At 47.4% G+C, this 23892-nt stretch overlaps 1 protein-coding gene across 6 annotated transcripts in view; it reads right to left on the bottom strand.

The window, feature by feature from the left end:
• The window catches only part of Capn8 (calpain 8), a 69708-nt gene that overhangs the window by 16187 nt on the left and 29629 nt on the right, over positions 1-23892 (bottom strand). For 4 of the 6 annotated variants that reach the window (XR_373596.3, XM_017319052.1, XM_006496686.2 and 1 more), the window contains exons 3-13: positions 21205-21323; positions 20562-20695; positions 19440-19608; positions 18645-18728; positions 16156-16241; positions 14549-14623; positions 13670-13830; positions 10501-10676; positions 7170-7181; positions 4733-4944; positions 3445-3481 (exon numbers count right to left, since the gene is read on the bottom strand). Coding sequence is in view for 5 of the 6 variants with exons in the window: in XM_017319052.1 (XP_017174541.1) it covers positions 3445-3481; positions 4733-4944; positions 7170-7181; positions 10501-10676; positions 13670-13830; positions 14549-14623; positions 16156-16241; positions 18645-18728; positions 19440-19608; positions 20562-20695; positions 21205-21323 (1265 nt within the window). In the remaining variant the exon portion in view is untranslated. Of the gene's footprint in view, positions 1-3444; positions 3482-4732; positions 4945-7169; positions 7182-10500; positions 10677-11743; positions 13038-13669; positions 13831-14548; positions 14624-16155; positions 16242-18644; positions 18729-19439; positions 19609-20561; positions 20696-21204; positions 21324-23892 lie in introns of those variants that run through there. The other 2 variants (XM_006496688.3, NM_001145806.1) reach the window with 2 other exon arrangements.

Raw genomic sequence — 23892 nt, 5'->3', positions numbered from 1 at the left:
GAGGTGGAGAAAGAAATGAAGTTGGGGGAGGCTGGAGAGGAGGAATAGCTGTGGGTATAAACTAAAATATTGCTAAAAAATACAGAATTCACACACACACACACACACACACACACAAAGAGTGGCTGGCCACGCCCACACAGCTAATAAGTGATGGAGTCAAGAATCAAACCCCTCTCTGCCCTTCTCTGCCATCCTATGTGTGACAAGCAGAGATTGCTGAAAGAGTGAACAGCCCACGACTTGGAGACTCGCACACCCATCTTGGAAGGCATGAGACTTCCTGTCACCTACATCCTATTCTCTCAGCCTCCAGGGCTGTTTACCCATCTCTTCCAGGAGGCTACTGATGCATATCATCATCATACACAAATGACACAAATCTAAAACCACACATGTGATTTTTTTTTCTTTAGAAGAAAAAATAAATGATACTTATCACACACATGATTTAAAGTTTTGTTTTGTTTTGTTTTGTTTCAGAAGAGAAAAACGTTCTATTGTTCACATGATATACTGTGAAACCTAGTGGCGAGCCCACAGATTCTAGACAGGGAATAACATTCTGTTATTCCAAGGAGAAAAGGTATGAAATTGCATTTTAAACGGCGGAGCCAAATGACCCGGTACCCTCTTAAGTCCCAGTCCCTGTGAGGCAAAGGCCAGAGGAACAAGAGATCAAAGGCCACCTGTGCTACATAGCAAGACTATGTCTCAGACACACACACAACAATCCAGGATGTGCATCGGGACAAATGCTGTCTGTAGCAGGCAGTCTGCCAATGGGGAGGAGACACACCACTGGATGTGGGAACTTTGGTACGCAAGAAATGGGAAGGATGCGTTTCTATAATGACAAAGTACCTCAAATCTGTTCATTCTCTCACCTGGTGCAAACTGGAGACTGCCCTGGGTCTATCAATAAATATAGTGGTGAACAAGAACCGCCTTTCTCTCAAACAATGAGTTGCTGGAGGAGTGTCTACAGCCCCAGTAGAATGTATATGGAAACATTTGACAATAAGGTGGCAGCTGGACAAAGGCAAGGATGGAGTCTCCTGTTACTAAATTGGGTGCTGATATTATCTTAGCAGCCCTGCTCACAGGCACACATCTGAGTCCTGAGCGTTCCTGGTTCACTGCGCACCTCCCTCACTCCAAGGAAGACAGTCAAGCCCTTTGAATATCTAGTTGCCCATGACTTGGAGGTAAAGATGCAGGAATTCTGGAAGGCCAAAGCTGTATCTTCCTATCTCCTGTAAAGTCCTAAGTTTGACAAGATATTACCACTGTAATGTTTATGCTGTGCACACATATGGGTATTGTGTGTGTGCATGTGCTGTGTGTGTGAGAGACATGTACAAATGCATATGAGTAGTGTGTGTGGCATAAGTCTGGTTTATGTGTGTATTATACATGCAGGGTATGTGTAGTGTTGTGGTAGAGTGTACAGCACACATACATGGTATGTGTATGGAAATGTGTAGTCCGTATTGTAGGTATGTGTGAGTATATATGTGTGATATGTTTTATGATAGGCATATGGTAAATAGTATGCATTTTATGATATGTGTGGGATATGTATATAGTATGCATTATGGTGAATATATCTGCTGGTTATGCAGTGTGTGCAGTATACAGTAAGCATGTGTAATATATGTGGTGTGTTTTATGGTGGTATGGTATGCATGTGTGGTATGTTTTATGGTGAGGACATGGTGAAGTATGGTAAGTGTGTATGTGTGTGTGTGTGTGTGTGTGTGTGTGTGTGATATGTATATAAAGTTTGGTGTGTATGGTTTATGGTATGTATATGTTGGAACAGAAGTAGCCACAGTGAGAAAGAAAGTCAGAGCATTTGTGAACGAGAATATTCTGAAGTCCCAGGCCTTAGAATCCCAGACTCCCTCTGATGGATCCATTACCATGCTCTGGAGATGGCAGAAGACTCTCTGCCTGAAGGCTTGCACGTTACATGGCTATAGGCCAAACGCAGGAGCCTGTGAACCGTAGTCAAGGAAGGAGCATACAATCTGATCACAGAATCTGGCCAAGGCAGTCCCATGGCCAGGAGAGACTCCATGTTACTCCGGGGTTTTGGGAGAACACGGGAGATGGAGACAGGGAGCCCCCGTGATGACCAGCTTGGTTCAGTAGGCATATGGGCCTAGTTTTAAGTCATTTAGCAGAAATCATAATAGACTTGTAACTCTGTACAGTCTACACCAACACACTCTAGCTCCTCTAGCGTCCCAGTGCCCCACAGTGAGAATGGTAAGACTCTTGGGAGTGATGAGGCTGAGCCACCATCTGCAATGAGAGCTCAGTCACCAAGAGCCCAGCGCAGGACAGGCTGATGCTGCGGGGAGGTGGTTAACAGGAGGGCTACAGGCCCTGGGGGCAGTCACACTGAATAGAGACTAACTAGTAAGATTAAACAGATGACAGGCATTTCCTGCCAGTCAAACGCAGCCCCAGCCCCAGGCATATGGATCCTCTGTTGCCTTGTTCCTATTCAACTGTAGAAATATGAACTTACACATTTGATTATTGCCAATAACAGAGCATGTCTATCCCAGGGCTGTTCACCAGCATGGCAAGTTTGGTCACTAGAGGGCACTTTGAGTAGCAGCTGCATGTAGGTACTCAGTCCATTTGGGTGAAATTGAAGCTGAGCTTGTGTCATGTGAAGACATTCTCCACCCCTGGGTCCTGCCCCATGGAACAGAAAGACCACACACACACACAAACACCACATACACACACACACACACACACACACACCACATACATACACACATACCATACACACACACACACACACACACACACCACATACATACACACATACCATATACACACACACACACACACACCACATACATACACACATACCATACACACACACACACCATATAAACACACCACATATACACACACACATGCTCACACTCACACACACCACATATACACACACACATGCTCACACACACATATCACATACACACACACACCACATATACACACACACAAACACCACACACACACACACATACAACAAACAGCACATACACACACACACTCGTGTGTGCATGCACACACTCGCACCCATCATGTGGGAAGGACAAGAAATTGAACTCATACTTCAAGCCCTGAACATTTCTCTGTATGTATTCATACACACTGTGTATGTTCATGTGTATGAGTGCATATGGAGGGTACATGTATACATGTGTGATTGTGTGTGTGTGTGTGTGTGTGTGTGTGTGTGTGTGTGTAGACTAGTGGACAGCCTATGGTATCATTCCTTAGACACTATAGTATTATGCTCCAGAGAAATAAAATGTTACCATTTTTAATATATAAAGAACTCTGTCAAATCAACAAGACACTTGGATGCCTGCTGTGCAGTAGTGCGAGAGCTTGGCACATAGGACTGCATACCTCATGTGGGTCTCCAGCAACAGCGTCCCCAATTTCTCTGAAATCCAGACAGAAATGAATTAAACATCAAAAAGCAAGTTCAGATAATGGCTGGGCCCTTTCAGGGAGAATTTCCTCTTATGGGAATTTCACACTCAGGATTTTCAGTTCCTGTTTTTAAAGAAACTGTATAGCTGAATCCCTAAAAGAAATGCTTCCCCTTCACTGCCCCAGCCCACCACCCAGCCTGAAGTTTCATAAGATAAGGGGCTCCTGGGTCTCCTGTGGATTCTAGAATACTGAACATTCTGAGACGCGTCCCTGTTTACCTCAGTGATGGCTACTCTTCTTTCTCCTGAAAAGTTCACTGCTGAAGGCTCTGCTGGCCTTGTGGAGAGCCTGAAGTCTGAGAAATGGCTATAGGGCATGGGATATGCCCTATGTGTGTGCCATGTGCTCAGGATCTATGGCATGGGATGTGTGGATGGTGCACATGGTATGTGGTACTTATGCATATAGTTTCTATGAATCTATGTGAATATTCTGTGTGTGCTCTGTAGTGAATAAACATAGTATATTTGAGTTATGCATTAGTGGTATGTGTACATAGTGTGGTATGTGGTACTTGAAATGTATAGTGTGTTGTGTATCTAATGTATGGCATATGTGCATGTCATATGTTGCATGTATATGATATGGTATATATAATATGTATGTGTGGTTTGTATGTTGCATGTTTGTGTTATGTATTTGATGCATTGCTGTGTGTGTACATAATAGACATGGTATGCACACTGTGCGTATGTATATGTTTGTCTGTAGTGTGTACATAGTACATATACGTATATAATGTGGGATGTATAGATAGTACACAATTAGTACATGTGTCATATATATGTCTAGTGTATATGACAGATATATATAGTAAGTAGGTTGTGCGTAGTGTACATAATTGATGTACATGGTATGTATACAAAGTATGTGTGTACTGTGTGCACAGCCCTATCCCAGATCCCATCAGCCTCTGCCAGATGGTAGAACAGTTGGTCAATAGTCTGTTGTTGGCGCCCTTTCTCCCCAGCCTTCACTTTCTGGATGAGGAAATTCCCAGTCCTATAGAGAAAAGTGGAGGCAGCAGGAGGCACACCCAGGGAGATGTCATGCTTTCCAAACTTCCTTTAGAAGCACCCACTACGCTCCTGGGGCAGGCAGGTCATTTAGCAATGAGTTCCTCCAGATCCTGCACCTCCATCTGGGGCCTAACTCAGAAAACCACCCCCTCCAGCCACGATTGACCAAGTAGACGCACAGAGCCTGGGCCTTCTTCTCCGAGAACACCCTCAGGCAGAAGTCACCGTCCTTGAAGGGCTCAAAGGTGGATGGCACCACCAGGTACTGTCCTGGGGGGAGTTGGACCCTGCTGGACACCTCTCGAAGGTTCATGTAGGTGCTGGAGCAGGTGGAGGGCTGGCGGCCCTGGAAGAAATCCCGGCCCAGGTGCTCATCGGTGTGATTCTCCAGCTGCACAAAGCAATGGCAGAGTCAGTTCCTCCTTGGAGTTCAGCCCCACCCTGTTGAGTTAGGGATTGTTTGCTGTACCTAATATGTAGAATCAGAAGACTTCTGGTTCAGTCATGAGCTAGTTCACTGTGCCTCAACCATTCAACGGATTTGGGGTGTCTGCTGGCTGCCAAGCCCGACGAGTCTGTGGCCTTAGCTGTGTGACTTTAGCCAGCCTTTCTATCCTCTAGGCCTCCCTTTAACTGAAGAGTGAAGCTGTGTGTGTCTAGTGTGGGCTTTGCATATTTCTCCTCCTGATTCCAGCAGCAAGCATCTGCAGCTGCCTCTACAAGAACAGCATGGAATCTCATAGTCCAGCTGGTCCTCAAACAAAGGGCTCTGTGAGGTGACTAAAGTGACCAGGCTTTGACGAGGACAGATGGAGGAGGCAGCTCTCCAGGCCTGAGTCTGGGTCCCTCCTGGCCCCCTGGGGGTCAGGACTCTTCCACAGACATGATAAGATACTCCCATGGATTTTGCTGTGAGGAGCAGGGAGGCTGCTTTTGTGTTACACAGGCTAATTACTGACTGTAGAGTGCTCTAAAACACAGGTGCCAGTGTTGTTAGCACTGTAATCACCCTCCCCAGGGCCCTCTGTCCTTACAATCAATCTTTATATGATGTTCGTGACAGAGGCAGGTGCAGGCAAGCTGCAAGAGCTGAACCACCCACCCTGAAGTGGTCAGTGTCTACACATGCTCACCAGACCCTCCCCAGATCTCAGTTCTGCTGACCAGGGGAGGAAAGTAGGCCCACCTGTCCCTCTGTCATTGTCCTGGCTGGGATACCTCAGGGATCCTCCCAGGTGGCAACTAGGCCAGCCACAATGCTGGGATTCCCTATGAAAATGTTTACACCCTGGATACAAGAGTGCTGGGCAGGCCAGCAGAGCCACAGCCAACATCTAATGGAACAAGCTCAATGCCATTCTTGCTGTCCCTGATGGAGGTGAGGGAGGAAAGAGCAGAGAGAGAGAAGGCGCTGTCAGTGCAGATGGGGAGCTGACTATAGCCTGGGCTTGGCTGGGGAAAGGCAATTGGAGTTTCTGGAAGAATCTAAGGATGGAACCAATCAGAGTCCCTGTTTAGGAGGCCAGAGTGGGACCTGGAGCCGCTGAAGCAAGAACCTGGTTTCTTCTGTGCTACTAGAGACTCCATCTAGTTAGGTGTCAAGGGTCTCCGGCCTTCACATCGCCCCTTGACGTGACTCAGCCAGCAATGGCAGTAGGGGTGTCAAGCAGGTTCAACTGAGGGTGACTCTGGAAGTGTGAGACTAAGGTCAGCAGGCGAATCCTGCAGGGTGGGGCGTGTGCAACTCGTTAGGCCCACCCTGGACCTAGAGGCAGATGTGATAGATGTGAAGCCAGATGGTCCGTGCTTTATAAATCCTTCCAGGGACTCTGAGATAAGTTCAAGTTTTATCTGAAGACTCCCGGACACCTGCAGATCACACCAAGGGCCCTGTTGCTGTCCACAGGGAAAGTTCTATGCACAGACATAAGACCCCACACTCATATTGATGGAGCCAATCTGATGGGAGCCATGGTTTAGCCCATTTAACTCGGGCTTGGTTTCCATTATTTTCTAGTATTAAAATGGTGCACCAGACCACCCACCCCGGTTGTCCCCTCCAGGATAATCAGCATGCATCTCTGATCCAAGGGCAATCTGGGGACGTAGCCTGGGCCCAAGCCTATGACTCTGGGCCTTGTAGGTCTGCCTACACTCCCGGTCACACTGAGAAGAGGAGAGAGGCTGCAGCAGGGCACACACTGGAGCATAATTAGTGCAACTGACCCAGATCAAAGCCCAGTCATGGGAGTCAAGGGACTGTTTCTAAACCTACAATGCCTGTACTCTCCTGACCCCAAGATGCTGATATGACTTGCTGGGATGAAGGCATTTGTCTCTGTTGGCCAGACAAGAAGGATCCTACAGTATGCTGTAGTCACCTTATCCAGACCAAGCCACCATGCACATAGGGACAAGAATCACCCCCTGCTCTCTTCCAAAAGGGCCTGGCAGGTGGGACTTCGGCTTGTTTTCACTGGCTTTCAGGGCTACCAGCTCAGCAGACCCTAAGAGTATCCACAGAGAGCCCTGTTTCCACAGCAGGAAGGAGCCAAAGGCAGGCATGCCCTTTCTTACCGAATGAAGACCACCTCTGTCCAGGCAATACTCACGTACCTCCTTGGGAATCTGCATGGCAAAAACAAAAACAAACAAACAAACAAACAAAAAACAAGAGCAGGTCACCTGAGAGATCAAGCCCCTCGCCTTGTGTGTCTCCCCTTATACCTTTCAGACAGGGAGTTCCTGCTGAAATGAGAGGTGGCAGGCATTGCTGAACTGGGAAGTGATGGGGGATTCGAAGCCCTATGCAGCCTGCTGAGTTCTGGAACCCTGGGGCTGGGTTGTTACCTTTTTCTCTGTTCAGTAATTGTGTGATCTACCAGGATCTCCCAGATGCTTCCAAATCAATAACATTTGAGCTTAAATCAGATTCAAGGTCTTCCAAGAGACCTCCTACCCTAGCCTGCCAGATGGAGGAGTTGGCTGGAAAGAAAATTCCACTCAACTTGAAGTCATAATTGATCCTGTCTTTGGCCACAGTGACCCAAACTGGCCCTATAGGATTTTTAAATTGAAATTAAGGAAAGGGACCCCTTCCTTCATGTTAGTGACATTAAGCTATGTAGAAAGCTAGACAGGAGAATGGTACTGGTGATAGAGAGAGAGATGTGGAGAGAAAGCATCCCCACAGCCTCTGACTCCCTCTTCCCAAGCATTCTCTCTGCCCTTTGCTTTGCCTACATGAGAGGGCGAGTTCTTTCTCACTAGCTCAGCTGCAGCTCTCTCAAGGAAACTGAAGGCATCAACTACAGAGATGGGCTCTCAGAGAGGGAGCCCTGATGTGCGCAGCATTCCTGTGCCAGGCTAGAAAAGAGGACCCCAATCCTCCTGTCTCCTCCTCCTCCTCCTCCTCCTCTTCCTCCTCCTCCTCCTCCTCCTCCTCCTCCTCCTCCTCCTGTTGCTGCTGCTGCTGCTGCTGCTGCTACACAGGCTGTTTGAACCAAAAGAGCACACTGGTGCCTTGGGCCCATTATGCAATTGCCTTCCACTCTGAGGGGAAGTAAGAACTGGCTGGCATCCTCTCGGCAGAACTCCAGTGGTCAAGGGACACCGGCACTCCTCTAGTCTAAAAGTTCAAAACACAATCAGCCACACCGAGGCCTCATCACCCCTGCCAGGAACCTTCCTAATTACCTTGGCCAGTTTTCCCTCAACAACCTGGATGCTTCTGGCAATATGCTTTGAGTCCACCTGGCCCTGAGTCTCCTGGGCTAGATAGGAACAGCCACTTCCCACCCAGAGACTAGAAGGGCAGCCATCTGTGAAATGCAAGTTTCTGAGTGGGTGGCAGGAGAAGGGCTCTTTAGCCTTCAGGGCTGCCTGGCAGCTTCTCAATTGGCCACAGGTTTTCAACCTCAGGCTAGAGTCCAGTTTCAGGCAGTCATAGCCAGAGAAGGGTAACATCGGGTGATAATATGATATCCCTAACTAGCCAAGCTACTCTGCACATCCTAGCTGCTCTCTGAAGCCCAGCTACTCCCTACACTCCAGATGCTCCCCTCACCTAGGCTGCTTCCCTCACCACAGCTGCTCCCTACATCCGTCTCCTCAATTTGACTTGAAAGCCAATCTGCTCACAGACTCTAAGCTCTAAATTATATGCCTCCAGTGACAAGAAGTGAGACTACATATCACATACCCTGGTGTATTTTATAAACAGCTATAATTTGATACAGGAAACCGGCATGCTGTGTGTATTATTTATTGGTGCAAACACCACACAGCTATTGAGAAAGATTGCTTTGTTGCTCTGGCACAATGAGAGGGCCCTGAAGGATGAAGCACTGGCCACTGTCCCTGAGTGGCTCACCCTGTAACTGCTCCTGCCAGCTGCCAGCTCTCTAGAACTGTCACTAAGTTTTAAGCTATCAGGGAGCACATGGTGTCCCTTCAGGCTAGAATGTTCTCTCTTCTCCACCTCTGAGATCCGGGACATCTTCTGAAGACCTGAGGCAAGTCTTCTCCAGCACGGGGCTGAGGAGCCCAGACTGCTGTGGTAGAGCCACCATCACACCATCACAGATCCCTCCTGCTTGTCGTCGGCTGAGTGCGTTGGGTTTCCCATTCCTGATTGTGAGCACTCTGAGGACAGGAACTGTGTGTGTGCTGTTCCTCAGGGTCCCCAGCTTCTAGCTCGGCACATGGCACATAGTAGGTGCTCAGGCAAGTTTGGCGTATTGGGATACATGCATGATACGATGGATGTGGATTGGGCTGCTATCTCTATAAGCACTGAGGATGGGTTTGCTGTATTTATGTCCAGACAGGGCTGGAAGAGCTAAGTCTGCGTGAAAAGGAGCTTAGTTACTTTCAGTTCTTTTCTCTTGCAATTAAGTAGCAATTCTTTTCCAACCCCCATTCTTCCAATTACACATTCTCTCTCTCTCTCTCTCTCTCTCTCTCTCTCTCTCTCTCTCTCTCTCTCTCTCTCTCCTGAAACCCTTAGCTTAAGAACATGATCAATGGAGTTGGAGGCTGATGGTATAAGCTCGGCAACTGAATTTTTCCTTGTTACAAATTTTATTACAATACTTCATATTACAATGCTTATTTTATGTGCATTAATTTATACTAAGACATTGAGCCCCCTGGCTGCTCTGGGGCTTCTAATTAGAACTATATTTTTACCAAGAAATTCATTTATAATAAAACCATACCAAACAAACAAACAAACAAACAAACAAACAAACAAAATCTGAGTCCCCATGGGCTGCATTGTATGGAGTCTTTGCCTGGGTGAAGGGTATACTACAGCATGGTCATAGCTGGACTGTCAGGACCTGAAGACTTGATTTACTGTATCAGGGAGACAAAGTCCACAGAGGGGTAGTCGCTGGAGAAGCCTGGGATACTGAGGCAGAGTCTGAAGCCTGAGACAAGAACCAGCTGTGTTTCTCAATCCAGAGACCCGGGAACCAAAAGGGCTGTGTGGGTCTCTTACCCAAGCTAATGGCTACGAGTTCCAAGTGACTTCCTATGGTAGAAAGAAGGGACTGTATATATTTGGCTTCTGCATCTAGCCATCTTCTTCTAACCTGGAATGGATTTTATTACTCAAATGTCTCTTGTCTTCATGTTCTGGGCTCCTGTGCCCTGAGACACCTCTTCTTGGATAAGAGTCTAACCTGTACGTTTACACTGAGTTCTCACTGATCGGCACCCGTGTGGTGAGCCGCATATCTCAGTGTTGACAGATGAAATTATAGCCACGGGAATGAATAACTATAAAACCCAAGTCTCAGTGAGAGTTTTAGATATAAGGAAGCAAAGACAACATCATAGTAAGAGAATTTGAACAATAGGAAAGATGCTCTCCAGTTGTTGACCAGAACATCCTCATAAAGACAGCAGTATACTGAGACAGAGGAGCCTGGGCTAGCGATACCTGGTAGACAGCATAGCCTATGCTGAGCATGCCCTGGCCGATCCTCCTCTGACGTCTGCGATTCTTCTGCATCAGACCCAGCAGCACTGTACAGCAGGGTTCACTGGTGCCCTCCTCCTGGTCCTCATCCACCTCGTCCAAATGGATTTTAAACTGGGGGTTGGTCCAGTAAGTGGCTGGAAGTCGTGAAGTGATGGTGGTCCAACAGGGTGAGAAAAAAAAAAAAAGAGGCAAGAACTTCCATCATCCCCAGAAAGAATAACACTGGCCAGACTGCCTGACATAGCCGAACCTCCCTGACCCATCCCACAGGTAGACACTTAGAACTGAGTATCTTATCAGCTGAATCAACCAGTAGCCCAGAACTGTCTGAGTAGCTAGCATCTCGGGCTGCTCTGGACTGTACCAGGAAGCAATATCTTGCCTTCCCGGAAGTCCTTCATTTCTTCCTGCTCTTAGCTAAAGACTCCACCTGGAAGGAGCTGGTGGATAAGGACAGAGTACCAGATGAATCATAGAAGTGCCGGGCAGTGGTGGCGCACGCCTTTAATCCCAGCACTTGGGAGGCAGAGGCAGGCGAATTTCTGAGTTCAGGGCCAGCCTGGTCTACAGAGTGAGTTCCAGGACAGCCAGGGCTACACAGAGAAACCCTGTCTCAAAAAAAAAAAAAAAAAAAAAAAGGTGTCTGCCTGATAGTTTGAAAGCCTTCTGACTGCCGTGGGCTCCACCAAGCCCTGGAGAAGCTCCTGCTTTGGATTTTAATTCCACAAGGCCCTGAGACCCACCACCCTCTGCCCCTTAGCCCAAGAAGCCTCCCAGGATGCTCCCAGGCTTACAGCCTACTGATGAGACACATGCCCTTCCAGACACGCCATTTAATAATGTAAGAGAAACCACGGTGCACTAAACTTTCCTGACTCACCACCTATGGATACTTAAAAAGATGCCTTCTAGAGGTGGGGACATGGCTCAGTGGGTAAGGGGGCTTGCTGGGTGAACAAGAGGACCTGAGTTCAGATCCTAGCACCATGACAAACGTCATGGCTGTGACTGTGACTGTGCTGTTGGGGGATAGAAACAGGGATTGCTGGCCCTGCTGGCATAGCTCCAGGTTCAGTGTGCGACCCTGTGTCAAAGGCATGAGGGACAAAGGGTGATAGAGCTGGGTGGAGATCGATCTGGGAAGACACCTGACATCTTCTGCAAGTGTGCACACACCCGGGGACACAAACCAACACCCCATGCACACACATGATGCCTTTTATTCAAAGACAGTTTTTGAAAAGATCTCTCAACTTAGTATCTACTCAAGCGAGGCGCAGAGAAATCTAAGAGATCAGACGTAGACACACAACAGTTCTATGGGTGGAGTTGAATTTAGAGTACAATTGAAGGAGACAGAGCTGGCAGATTTCACTGTGTTAAGTGTTCAACTGCAACAACGAGTTGGGGAGGAATATTTGTTTGAGAGTGAGGAGGGACTGCAAGTGTTTTCACCATCTCTATACAGTGGTACAACACTAAAAACCAGCATAGCCGTCGCATACGGCCAACACACGTCCTTTATTTTTTCCCCTAACAGCGAGAGTATTTATTCAGTCTCTCCTTCCCGGAACCTCCATTTCTAAGGATTTTTTTTTTCACTCAAGGCTCAGGTGCATATAGATTTTACGATCAGGTGTCTGTGGATTCCAGGGGAGACAGAAAATTCAGTAATCGTCTGTACTTACTGCATTACCACGAGGCAAGAACAATCCATTTCTCCCTGACAGCTGGCTGCCAGCACAGATGGGATTAGGATTTGGTAGGCGCGTATACCTTGGGAACCCCCTATGGTTCTGAGTTTCCAGAATGAGGCAGGCGAATTTCCTATGTCTTCTCTAAGAGCTTGTTAATGGTGAGCATATTTTAATTTCTCCCAAATGTAGCATTACCGCAATCCCTACATTTTTTGTTTACTCCTTAACAGTACTATAGGAAGAGAATGGGCCATAAAAATAATACATCCCATTTGTATAACGCCGCGCAGTTTACAAAGCGCTTCCCCGTGCACTCTGCGTTACAATGCTCACTGGGCCACAGCTAGTTGGAAGGTAAGAATTATGAACCATGGTGAGGACTGAGAAACTGACGATCCAGGAAAGGAATGGCCCCCAGGTCTCACAATTGTTAAGCTGACTGATGGGGGCAGGCCATCAGCTCCCTCTTCAGGCCTGACAGCAGCTGCTCTTTGCAGCCAGATGGAGACAGATGGCAGTGGAGGAAGGACCTGTATTCACATGGGGTTTTACAATGTTGCCGTTTCTACAGCATGCAGTGCCCTGGCTGGGAAGAAAGTAGCTGCTCTTCGCCCTTGCAGAGATACCTAGTCAATCAACACAAATCAACAGAGCAACAGCAAGCCCAAGGAGAGTGAAGGTGGGGAGCTAGCAAGCCCGGTGTGTGGTTTTCTTTTCGTTGTTTCTCCAGAGAGCTGTAGGGTTGTTTCTCGGTTGTTTCATCAGCTTTGGCTGCAGTGGACTTGATCTAGAAGGAGCCTACACAAGTACATGTTAGTCATCGAGTAGGAACCAGGGAAGTCACTGTCACCTTTGGCAAGATGAGGAACCAGAGTTAAGTCAGAGGTAGAAGTTGGGCCAGGACATCCCCACTAGGGATAGATCCCTGGTGACCCCCACAGGATGGAACATGACCCATATATAGCCCATGTATGTCCATTCCTGGCCCCACAGCCTTACCCCTTCCATTCTAACTCAGGTAGCAAAGCAGAATGACGACCCTCCTGAGAACAGCCCAGAAGAGCAGTAGATTGCTGTCTGACAGCATTAGCCACTCTGCCCCAAAGCTCAGTGGCGGTGGTGTTAGCCAGCTGGACCAGGTAGGGAAGGGAGGAGTCCAAGAGACGAGCCGGAGGCCTTAGCAATTGTCCAGGAGCGGTGACCAAAAAGCAGCAAGCTGGGAGAGCAGAGGGGCTGAAGCACAAATGATTTAAACACAGAGGAGCTGAGGTGAGGCCTCAGACAGGCAGCTGCAAAGCCACTATCCACCCTTGCCGGCCTCCGAGCCAGAGAGAAACAGGACCCCAGACCCACGAGCATTAATTATCCACAGATCCATGTTAAAAGTCACGCAGCCTCCACAGGAAAAGCCAGAGGGCCCTCGGCCTCACCTGGGTAGTTCTGGCAGCCCCCGGCTGTAGAACCCCGTGTCCAGCGGCCGTTGAAGAGTACCAGGTTCCATTTGTGTATCTCCTCACTGCTCAGAGAGTCTGGGGACAGGTTGCATATCTCTAGTCGGGAGAACTGCTTCAAGAAATCCGAAAAGGACATCCTGAAGAACAAAGTAACCAGAAGGGAGTGAGTGAAGCAGGCTGGACTGGAAGAGAGATTAAAGGCCCAGCAAAGAGCTCTGTCTTCCAGAAACTGTGGGCTGCCTGAGTTTCCTTCTATAGCCCAGTCACACAAACAAGCAGAGCTACCATCCAGATTTGTTGTTGTGGTCAGAGTCTCAATTCCTAGAGAATCTCCCCCTCCAGCCACACAGAATCGGAACCATGAACCAGAGGAACCCTCCCTCCTCCTGGAAGCGGGGATGTGAACATAGCCCTCACCTCTAGGCTGGATCACAGCTAAGCCCGACAAAGGCTCATTTCTGAGGAATTCTCCATGATATACAGTGTGGAGATTTCCTCTAAGACATTCCATCTTCCAAGGGATCCCCACCCCTTAGTCCCCTACCCAAGGAGAGGAAAGAATCCTGTTTTGACTAGATGCTAGGCCTTAGAATTGGTGGGGTGGGGGATTTGTTTTAGGCTCGCAACAGGCAGACAGGCTGCAGGCCAAGCCATGTTGTGGGCAGAGAGCTGAGTTCCAATGCTTTAGAGTTGAGAATGGAGGTAGAATTATACCAGAGGAAGGGGAAGGGGGAAACCAAAGCCCCTGTGCTCGGGACATTGTCACATTCCTGCAAGTCCTAGAGACTGTGCCCCCCCCCCCCCCCGTATACTTTGGAACAGACCGGCCACAGGGCCCTCGGCGCAGCTTCTTACCAGAACTCCCCATCTTCTGCTCTCTTGTCCAGTTCTCCCTTCTTCTGTGGATCTATGTAATTCCACTCAGGTGCACTGTGGAGGGGGGAAATGAGCCAGAGGTAATCATTTCTGAGATGCAAGCTGTTTACTGCAGCTAAATGTCTCCAAAGGATCACAAATGGAGTCCCATCAAGGGGAGAGGACAGACTGGACCTGGTGTGAGGTGCTATACCATGGTGGGAACAGGTGAAGCCAGGGATGGGGCCTCCTGCATGGCCTGGGCACACAGCTGAACGGTGATGGCTTTGTCTAATTTTCACTTTCTGTGTAAGCTTTATATTCCAATTAAGACTCACGGACTTCTGACCGTGAGAATAAGGAGGTCCTGTCACACAAAGGGCATGCACTCCTCTATCCATTAGTGACCCGTCAGTCTCGTCTCCTATCAGATTGGGGCCAACCAGCTCTGGGTACATAGACACTGTCCACATCCTAAGTCTACAGCTTTGATCATCAGGCCCAGTTTTTTAGAAAGTTCCCTCAAGTGTCCCACTGGTGGCCTTTCTGTGGTGATATCCACGTTCTTTATTCAAATGTCATCTACAGCTGCCTGACCTTCACAGTGGGTTTTCCTGAGATACACGTGCAATATCTAGATAAGGGAACAGGGTTAATACTGATCCTAAAAACAAACAAAGGCTCTTCCCTGAGCACATGCAGAAACCAACCATCCCTCCCCAGCTGACTTCTAAGCCAGCTTCTCCCTCCAGCTGGTTTCTAAGCACTTGGGTTCTGGGACTTCTTAAAGTCATCGAAACATCCATTCAATCAGTACTGAGTCCCACAGTGTGCTTGTTAAAAAAAAAAAAAAAAAAGGTTAGGGATCCGGTAGAGAACTCTAGATCTAATCTAAATCTACCGGTTAGCTTGACTTTGTTACTGTCGTTGTTGGGGTTTCCAAACATGGACACCACAGCCAGATGCTGGCTGAGTTTAGACATGTCATCTCGGACCTTCAGTGGCCTTCTCCAATGGCCCAAGCAGTTCCTGGCTGGTAGGGGACATGAAAGACATGGGTGCCAGAGTAAAGCCATCCCAGGACCTCACCTCCCCTGGCTGACTCCCCTTCTCCCTGGATAGGCAGACCAAAGACTGTCCTTCCAGCCAGGGATCAACACCCATCCAGTCCTGAACTCACGGAGCAATGCTTCCACTCATTACTGCCCCAGTGGGTCATAGCTCCCGGGATCAAGGTTCTCCTGACATCTTAGTTTTCTGTTGGTACTGAGAGAGCAGTGTTTGCCATGTGGAAAGATCAGATTTGAGAGCTATCGATTTGACCTTGGACAGGCAATAAGTAAGCCTTCAGCAGTCGGCAAATTTCCATGGAGATGCCAAAGCTTCAAGTGCCAAAACAGAAATCCATAATCAAAAATGTCAGCAGAGTGGTTGCAACTCTGCTTTTGCCATCCTAGAAACTATTTCCACAGCAGGCTGTATAATCTACAGGAGGTAAGACCCGCAGAACCCACGGAACAATGGGTGTCATCGTGTATATAGTGTGTGTTATAGGACACCTTTGCCCCGGGATAGCTGAGCACTGAGAAAGGGGAAAGGGAACAGACCTATCACTCCAGGCTCCCGTCCACTCCACTTCACCCCACGGGTTCCTCAACCTGATCAGCTTCTCTGGGAGGCCACGGAAATCCACCTGCAAGATCCACACACCACACGGGCGAGTCACCACGACGGCTGCCTGCAGTGTGTGTCTGCACCCAGGACGGTCAGCGTTCCAAATGTTGCTGAAACACCACACGTTCATTTCCTTCCCGTGCTTGCATTTAAGCCTTGGTCAAATGTTCTTTTCTTTTCACAAATTATTAGAACAAGTGAAGAGTGAATCTACGGCAAAAACAACTAGGTATCTACTTAAACTTAGGTTTAAATTTTGCAGTTGACTAAGATGGACCTCATTCTCGGTATTAAAGACAGCAACCTAATAAATATCCCATAATCAAAGTCAATACCATGAAAGATATAGATGATATAGATATAGATATAGATATAGATATAGATATAGATATAGATATAGATATAGATATAGATATAGATATAGATATAGATATAGAAAATGGTTTTCTAAGATAGGATTTCTCTATGTAGCCTCGGTTGTCCTGGAACTCACTCTGTATACCAGGCTAGCCTTGAACTCATAGAAATCTCCCTGTCTCTGCCTCCCAAGTGCTGGGATTAAGGGCATGTGCCAGCACCACCACTCGGTCCAACTTATATTTATTGCTTAATACTGGGTTAGGTACAATGCTAAGCATTTCAAATACACAATCACTGCATTTAAGCTTCACAGTTTGATGTAAAAAATATGAGACTCTGAGAATGTCAGTTATTCGACAAAATCGCTTAGCTGTGTAACTATCACCTCCTGAAGAAAATGCATAAGACTTGGGGAGTAAAGGAAACATGGAGGTCCAGGAAGTTCCTGAAAGTGACAAGATTCACAAAGCCCCTCCCTGAGGTTATAAAAGTAGAGAACAGTTGCAGGGCAAACAGAGGTTCTTCAATGAGTGCTGCCTCCAGATCACACAAGCAGCTGCAGGGATATCCATGCAGGGATATCACCACTAGCCATGGTGGCTTTCTGGTGATGCAGCTGGGCTTGAGACGTACGGGCTCTAGGAAGTAACCCCGATATAACCACTGGTTCACTGAGGTAGATCTGGGTGGGACTGTTTCTCTGTCTGTCACTGGTGCTGTATCCAGGTGAGCAGATATTTGCTCACACCTCTACACAGAAAGGGCAGGAAGCCCAGCAGAGAATCCCCATAGTCTAAGTGTATAAATGCCTTTAGACAGCTGTGGTAAGTTTTTATCACTGCTGTCATGAGATTTGCAGGTGGAGCTTTCAAGAGATTAAAACACGAAATGGAATTAATGTCCGTCGTAAGAGCCTGAGTTCATTCTTGTGGCGTGAGTTCTCATTCTTTCAGGACTGGATTAGATGCAAAGAGTGATAGAAAGCAAACCCAGCCTGCCTAGCTTGTCTGTCTTCTGTGCCACTCATCGTTCCAATTGATGCTGTTAGGAAGCAGTGTGAAGCTACCCCATATTGGACTTCCCAGCCTCTAAATGCATGGAAAAAAAAGCGCCTCTCTTTTTAAAAAATAAATCATCCAGACTCACGGATTATGTTATAGTAACAGAAAATGGACTAAGACACTCCCTCACCCTACTATTTAGTGAACATTCGAGTGTGGTCCTCATGCACCCTGCACACATACACTCATAAAGATGCCAGTCTATCAGTCTTTATCCTCATAATTTCCATGAAACGCTAGCCCAAAGTTCCCTCATACATACTCAATTCATGTTTATAGAGCTGACTTGAATTTACAATACCACACACAACAGAGAGCTATGTAGTAAATGTTGTCATCGTTGCAACAAACAGCAAGCTGGAGAACTGGTGTGTGGCTCTCTCTGCATTGACCACTGGAAAACCTAAAGTAAATTCACTTCTCAGTTGTAGTGCCATTTAGATGGATGCATTTTACCTTTGTCTGATGGTACACTTATGTCTATGATTTCAACCATAAAACAAATTATGCAAATCCTATTTGGACATAGATAAATCATATAAAATAAAAATTATGTATAGTACCTGGCAATGCTTGGGCCCGAAAATGAGAAATATGTGCCTTTTCATTACTAAATAGCACCCTGAACCCTGCAGTAGAAGTTGTTACTTCTTTTAGGGACTCCAACGGGTTTATACTGATTTGCCTACATGAATATTTGTTTACAATATTTGTATACAGAATCTAACTGACAGTCCCTATAACTTTTCTGACCACACCTCATAAAAGAGTTGAATTTAATTAAAACCAGAGAGCTGGAGGCCAGAGTGGCTCAGATACTGTCCTCTGAGAAGCAAACAGGAGTTAACTGCACATGTGTCCGGGGCTCCAAATCCAGAGAGAAACTTGCCCTGGGCAAGCAGGAAAGCTCAAAGGGAACTCGAAATTTCTCAGTGTCACCTCCTACATCCTTCTTGGGATGCACCAGACTTTGGCTGTCATTCATATTAACCCCTTCCTACCTCTTCGACTCCAGTCACAGAGTATGCGTGGCCCTTAACCAGCTTTTGCCTGGTGGTGGCTTCTGCTTCGGCTGCGTTTGAGACCTGTGTCAAGAAGAAAGTTCAAGCAGTAAGGCTGACCCTGACCTCTTTGGGGTCAGCACTACAATGCTTTCTAACAGTATAGAACACAGCTAAGGACCTCTCCGGTGGGAATAGTGTAAGGTTGGCCATGACCCATGAGCAGAGGGACCCATTTCTAGAAAACCCATTTTAATAAGCCAGTCAAGCACTGAGGGGCTGCTGAGGTTGTGGTGTGAAAGATCATAGTTATGCTGCCTACAAACAAACAAACAAACAAACAAACAAACCTACCCATGATGACACCCACACAGGAAAAGAGAGCACATGACCAGAGAGAAAACAACCAGCCCTCAGGTTAGTGGCTTCCAGATCTGATTTCTAAGACCACATTGGCATTCCAAAGAGCCAACCTTCCTGTCAGAGCTGGATCTTCTACTTCCATTCAGGGGTCTCCAAGTTCATCAAATATTGTCAACTGCCATGTTTGTTTTCCCAAAGACTGAGATGGCTTAGCAAAAAGACTGTAAGTAGATGGGGCCTAGGATCCAGGGGTCTGGGCTGTGCTCCTGTGATGAGTCTAGCCATGCTAAAGCAGCTCCAACAGTGACCAGCCAATGATAATCTTAAAATGTGACCAACCCTAGTTCCCACCCACTCACCAGGATTCACCATTTCCTGTACATTGTAAACCAATATGTCATCAGAGAAAAGAGACAAAGAGTTGAGGCTTACATCAATGGAGCAGCCCAGCAGAGAGCCTTTGCGCAGGGCCTTCTGGATGGTGTAGTACAGATTGCCCGGAGGCTTCCTCAAGTCATAAAACTCAGAGATGCCACCCGTGAAATCCTCAAACCCCTCAATTGTGGAGCCTCCAGCAAGAGCCTCATACGAACCATTGAGCCTGTTGAAAACGAAAGAAAATATGCATCATCCACACCCATGAGCAACCCCAATAAAGGGACCATGGGCTGTGGGAAAGGGACAATGCCAAGATATAGACTAAAGAACCAGGGAAAGACGCTGGCCAACTGTGAAGAGGAGCCCAGAACACACACAGGCTTCCATTTCAGACAGACACCTCAGAACATGCACAGACCACTGTTTTAAACAGATACCCCAGGATTTTACTAGAAACAGATCCTTAGGCAGCCCCTCCAGGCCTCCCAACTTCAAAACCAAGTGTAACCCTTCCAGAATTTGCCCTGACTGCTTGGGTCCCTGGGGTGCCCAGGCACAGACAGGAATGGAGAATCCTTACTTGTGTCTGGGAGGTATCTGCTAAGGAGTGCCCTAACACAGCCAGAAAGTTCCTGGGGTTTTAGAACAGAGTGACTGCAAACCAGACTAATCCAAAGAAACCCAAAGAAGTCATTAAACTTGGAATGTCAATCAAAAAAAAAAAAGTCACTCAAGGAATGAACAGAAACTTTGTTGAGTTTGGTAGTTCAAAACATTTCTTTTCATCATCATTTAAACATCTATGCTGCCCTAAGGTCTTACCTTGGGTCTTAAGAGAGAATAAGATAATGGCTAGAGAGATATTCTTATGAGACAGAACTAGAGTCTTTAAAAAAACATAATTTTTTTTTTTACTTATTTAAGTTCATGGTATTGGGGATTGAACCAGGGCTTTGTATGCGTGCTAGGCATGCACTCTATTGCTGAGCTACATCCCCAGGCCCAGAGATGAGATCTAGAATTCCTAGCCCAAATTTCCATTTCTCTTCAGAGTGGTGCTTTCTGTATAGCCTACGGATGTCTGGATGCTGGGGAGAAACTTGGCCATGGCTCCCCGAGTAGGAGAGCGGGAGAGAACCTTCAGGGAGGCTCCGGGGTCTTTACCTTCCCACTTACTTGGCATAGGCTTTCTCCAGCAGAGCACTCCAGAACTCATTGCCTTCTTCGGAGTGTAGGAAGAGCAGCTGTCCATTCTTGGTGGGGAGCCGGTCATCAATGACCACCTCCACCCACTCTCCATACTGCCAGAACTAGGGGTGGGAAACAGAACACGGATCACATGTAGAAGCAGAGCCGGTCCTTCAGTGGCATCCTTGGATGCGGTTTCTGCAGTCAGTGAGCAAGACTCCAACCTTCATGAGCCTTAAATGCCCCGAGAGAAGGCTTTATGCCCCATCTGCACACAGGATATACCACAGACACCAAGAAGCACTTAGCCTTTCTTGGAGTCTGTGGAGAAGAGAGCTTGCTCAAACATCACCCAGGGAGCCAGAGTGGGTAACTCAGACACCCATCTCCTGGTCCTTAGTCCACAGTGATTCTCTTGGCCCATGGCCTGGAGGGAAAAGGAGACAGAATGAAGATGATTGGATAGATGTATAAAGGAATGGTTCTCAAACTGGAGTGTGTATCCAAATCACCCAGAGGGATAATCTCACGTAGTAACTTGGCTGCGCTTCCAGAGTTTCTGATGCCACAGATCTGGAGTAATATCTATGATACAAAAGTAGTGACAAAGGTCACAAGCAAGGACTCACACCTGGAAATGAAAAATGCCAGCATAGTTCTTCTGGAAGCTCTGGTCTCTAGGAACCACTCGATAAAGCAGCTTTTCATTCAAGGTGAGGGAGGCAATGGCTGCCAGAAGCCAACAGTCTCCTGCAAGGAATCAGAAGAGGCAATGACTGATCAGGCCAGGCCCTCGCTGTCCCCGTCGCTCCAGAGAATCTGTGTCTGCTGAAGACTACACTTCAGCTGTAACAGAATTCCTGCGACAGGGTTATGTATAAACAACAGAAATGTATGTGTTCAAGAAGCTGACGATGAATTGGTATTGGTGACAGCCACTCTCTCTGCTTGATGCCTGGCAGAAACATGAATGGGCAAAAGGACCTGGCTAACTCTCCCGCCCTATTATAGGATGCCTAAAGCCCACCCCTTAGCATAATCACACCGGACTTGGGGGCTGCCATTGAATCTTGGGAGGACACATAGTCGACCAAAGGTACCACAGCACTCTCCTAAGTCACACAGGTAGGTCCTCCCCTCCTGGCTGAAGTGCACACACATTCAGCTTAGGCCTCGGTGGGAGGGGTTTTACTCAGGCATGGAAACTCTCTGCTCATCTTTATTACTGTGCCTCCCTTGTACAATGAGCGCTTCACAGTTCCTAGGCTGTCACACAGTGGAATGGAAATAGGAAGAGAGAAAGAAATCCCTCCATTTGCTCCATTTGTTATCAACAAATACATTTGGTTGTGAAAAACAGTGAAATTATTCAGCTAGGATATAAGATATGCAAGGGAAGGAGAGAGGGAGGGAGGGAGGGAGAAAGGGAGGGAGGGAGGAAGGAAGGGAGAGAGGGAGGGAGGGAGGGAGGGAGGGAGGGAGAAAAGTAATCGCTGACTGAGTGATCGATCCTTTCCCATTATAGCCTTGGGTAATGGCAGTTGCTTTTGTATGATCTGTGTGGAGGATAATGGTCCTTTTGTGTTTCAGAGTTCACCGTGAGAGCCTTGGTTATAATACCCTTGAGGTATTGATTAGCATGAAATCATCATAATTTGAAGCAGATGAAATAAAAGTCAAGAGAGGTTAAGCATCCCAGGGCTTGGTGTTGGCCACTTTGAATGTCTGAGTATATTTAAAAGCAAATAGAAAACCCCCTTCTGTGTGAGATGGACCTCCTAGGCCCCTGAAAGCCACATCCGAGACAGCGAGACAGTGCCACTGACTCCTGACGACAACGTCAACTGATGAATCACAGGCCCTGGGCACTCCATGCTTACCTTAATCTCCTGAGTGGGAGGGTCCAGCTATGTAATGGTGCTCACACCTGTGTAGATGCTTGCAGCTCTGCAGAGTATGAGGGCAACATGCCCTTAGTGTCCCTCACACTGTATAAAGCAATATGGCACCATGCTGCCCAATCTCGCCTCTTTTCAGCTTTACCGTGGATTCCATAGTCTAGGGTTTAGTGAAGCAGCCCCTTGCTTTTCTCACGCGTGTGGTTCTTCTTGCTCTAACACCTCCTTGTGCCCTCCAGGTAGATCGCAGCCTTAGCCATAGAAGGCCCCTTTCTGCGTTGGCACCAGCACAGACTCAACAGGTCAAAGACCTGAGGCTAAGTGACCGTTGAATATTCAGTTCTTAGTAGGACATCTATATCCATCCTTCCTCCAGCAAGGCTCAGAACACACTGTGAGAGACGGAGCCAAAAGAACATAGTAGCCAGAGGTAGACCACTATGAAATGCTGTCTTCTAGACAGGGCATGGCCACTGCACTGGTTCCTGCAGGACTTGGACAAAGTCAAGCCAACAAGATCCTCAGCCACTCAGCTGGCAGCACCAGCTAGACTCGGAGGATTAGAGTTGTTTAAGAAAGGAAGGGAAGAAGGAAGGAAGGAAGGAAGGAAGGAAGGAAGGAAGGAAGGAAGGAAGGAAGGAAAGGAGGGAGGGAGGGAGGGAGGGAGGGAGGGAGGGAGGGAAGGAAGGAAAGGAAGGAAGGAAGGGAGGGAGGGAGGGAGGAAGGGAGGGAGGGAGGAAGGAAAGGAAGGAAGGAAGGAAGGAAGGAAGGAAGGAAGGAAGGAAGGAAGGAGAAAGAAAAAAGGAAGATGTTGGCAAGATGGCTCAGCAGTTAAGAACACTCCCTGTTCTTGCAGAGGACCTACGTTTGGTTTGCAGCAGCCACATGGTGGCTTACAATACTTCTTAACTTCAGTTCTAGGGATTCTATGCCCTCTTCTGACCTCCACAGGCATTACACACACACACACACACACACACACACACTCACACACACACGGGGGTGGGGGTAGAGAACAAATACACATGCAGGCAAAACACCCATGTACATAAAATAAACTAAATCTAAAAGGAAAAGGCCGGACATGGAGGTAGGAGGGGAGGTGCTGGTCGGTGTCTGGGGAGAGTAGAAGCCCCAGCCCCACACTCTTGGAATAGTGGATGGGGGGTGGCTTTGGTGTGGCTATGATCAAGAGACATATACATATATGAAATTATCAAACAATAGATAAAAGATGCTCAAATAAATAAATAAATACTCAACCTCTCCTATGTACTTTCAGACTAAAAGCCTGGCAATATTTTAAATGTTTTCCAGGCCCTTCCCTAATTTTATGTTCTCATCTTAATAGCAGGTCTAAATAAAGTTGCTTCCACGGTCCAGGAGTGAACACACTTGGTATTTTACACTCAGACTGCTTG

The sequence above is a fragment of the Mus musculus genome, chromosome 1 (genome assembly GCF_000001635.26).
Source record: "Mus musculus strain C57BL/6J chromosome 1, GRCm38.p6 C57BL/6J".
Lineage (NCBI taxonomy): Eukaryota > Metazoa > Chordata > Mammalia > Rodentia > Muridae > Mus > Mus musculus.
This window is presented reverse-complemented; position numbering and strand designations above follow the sequence as displayed.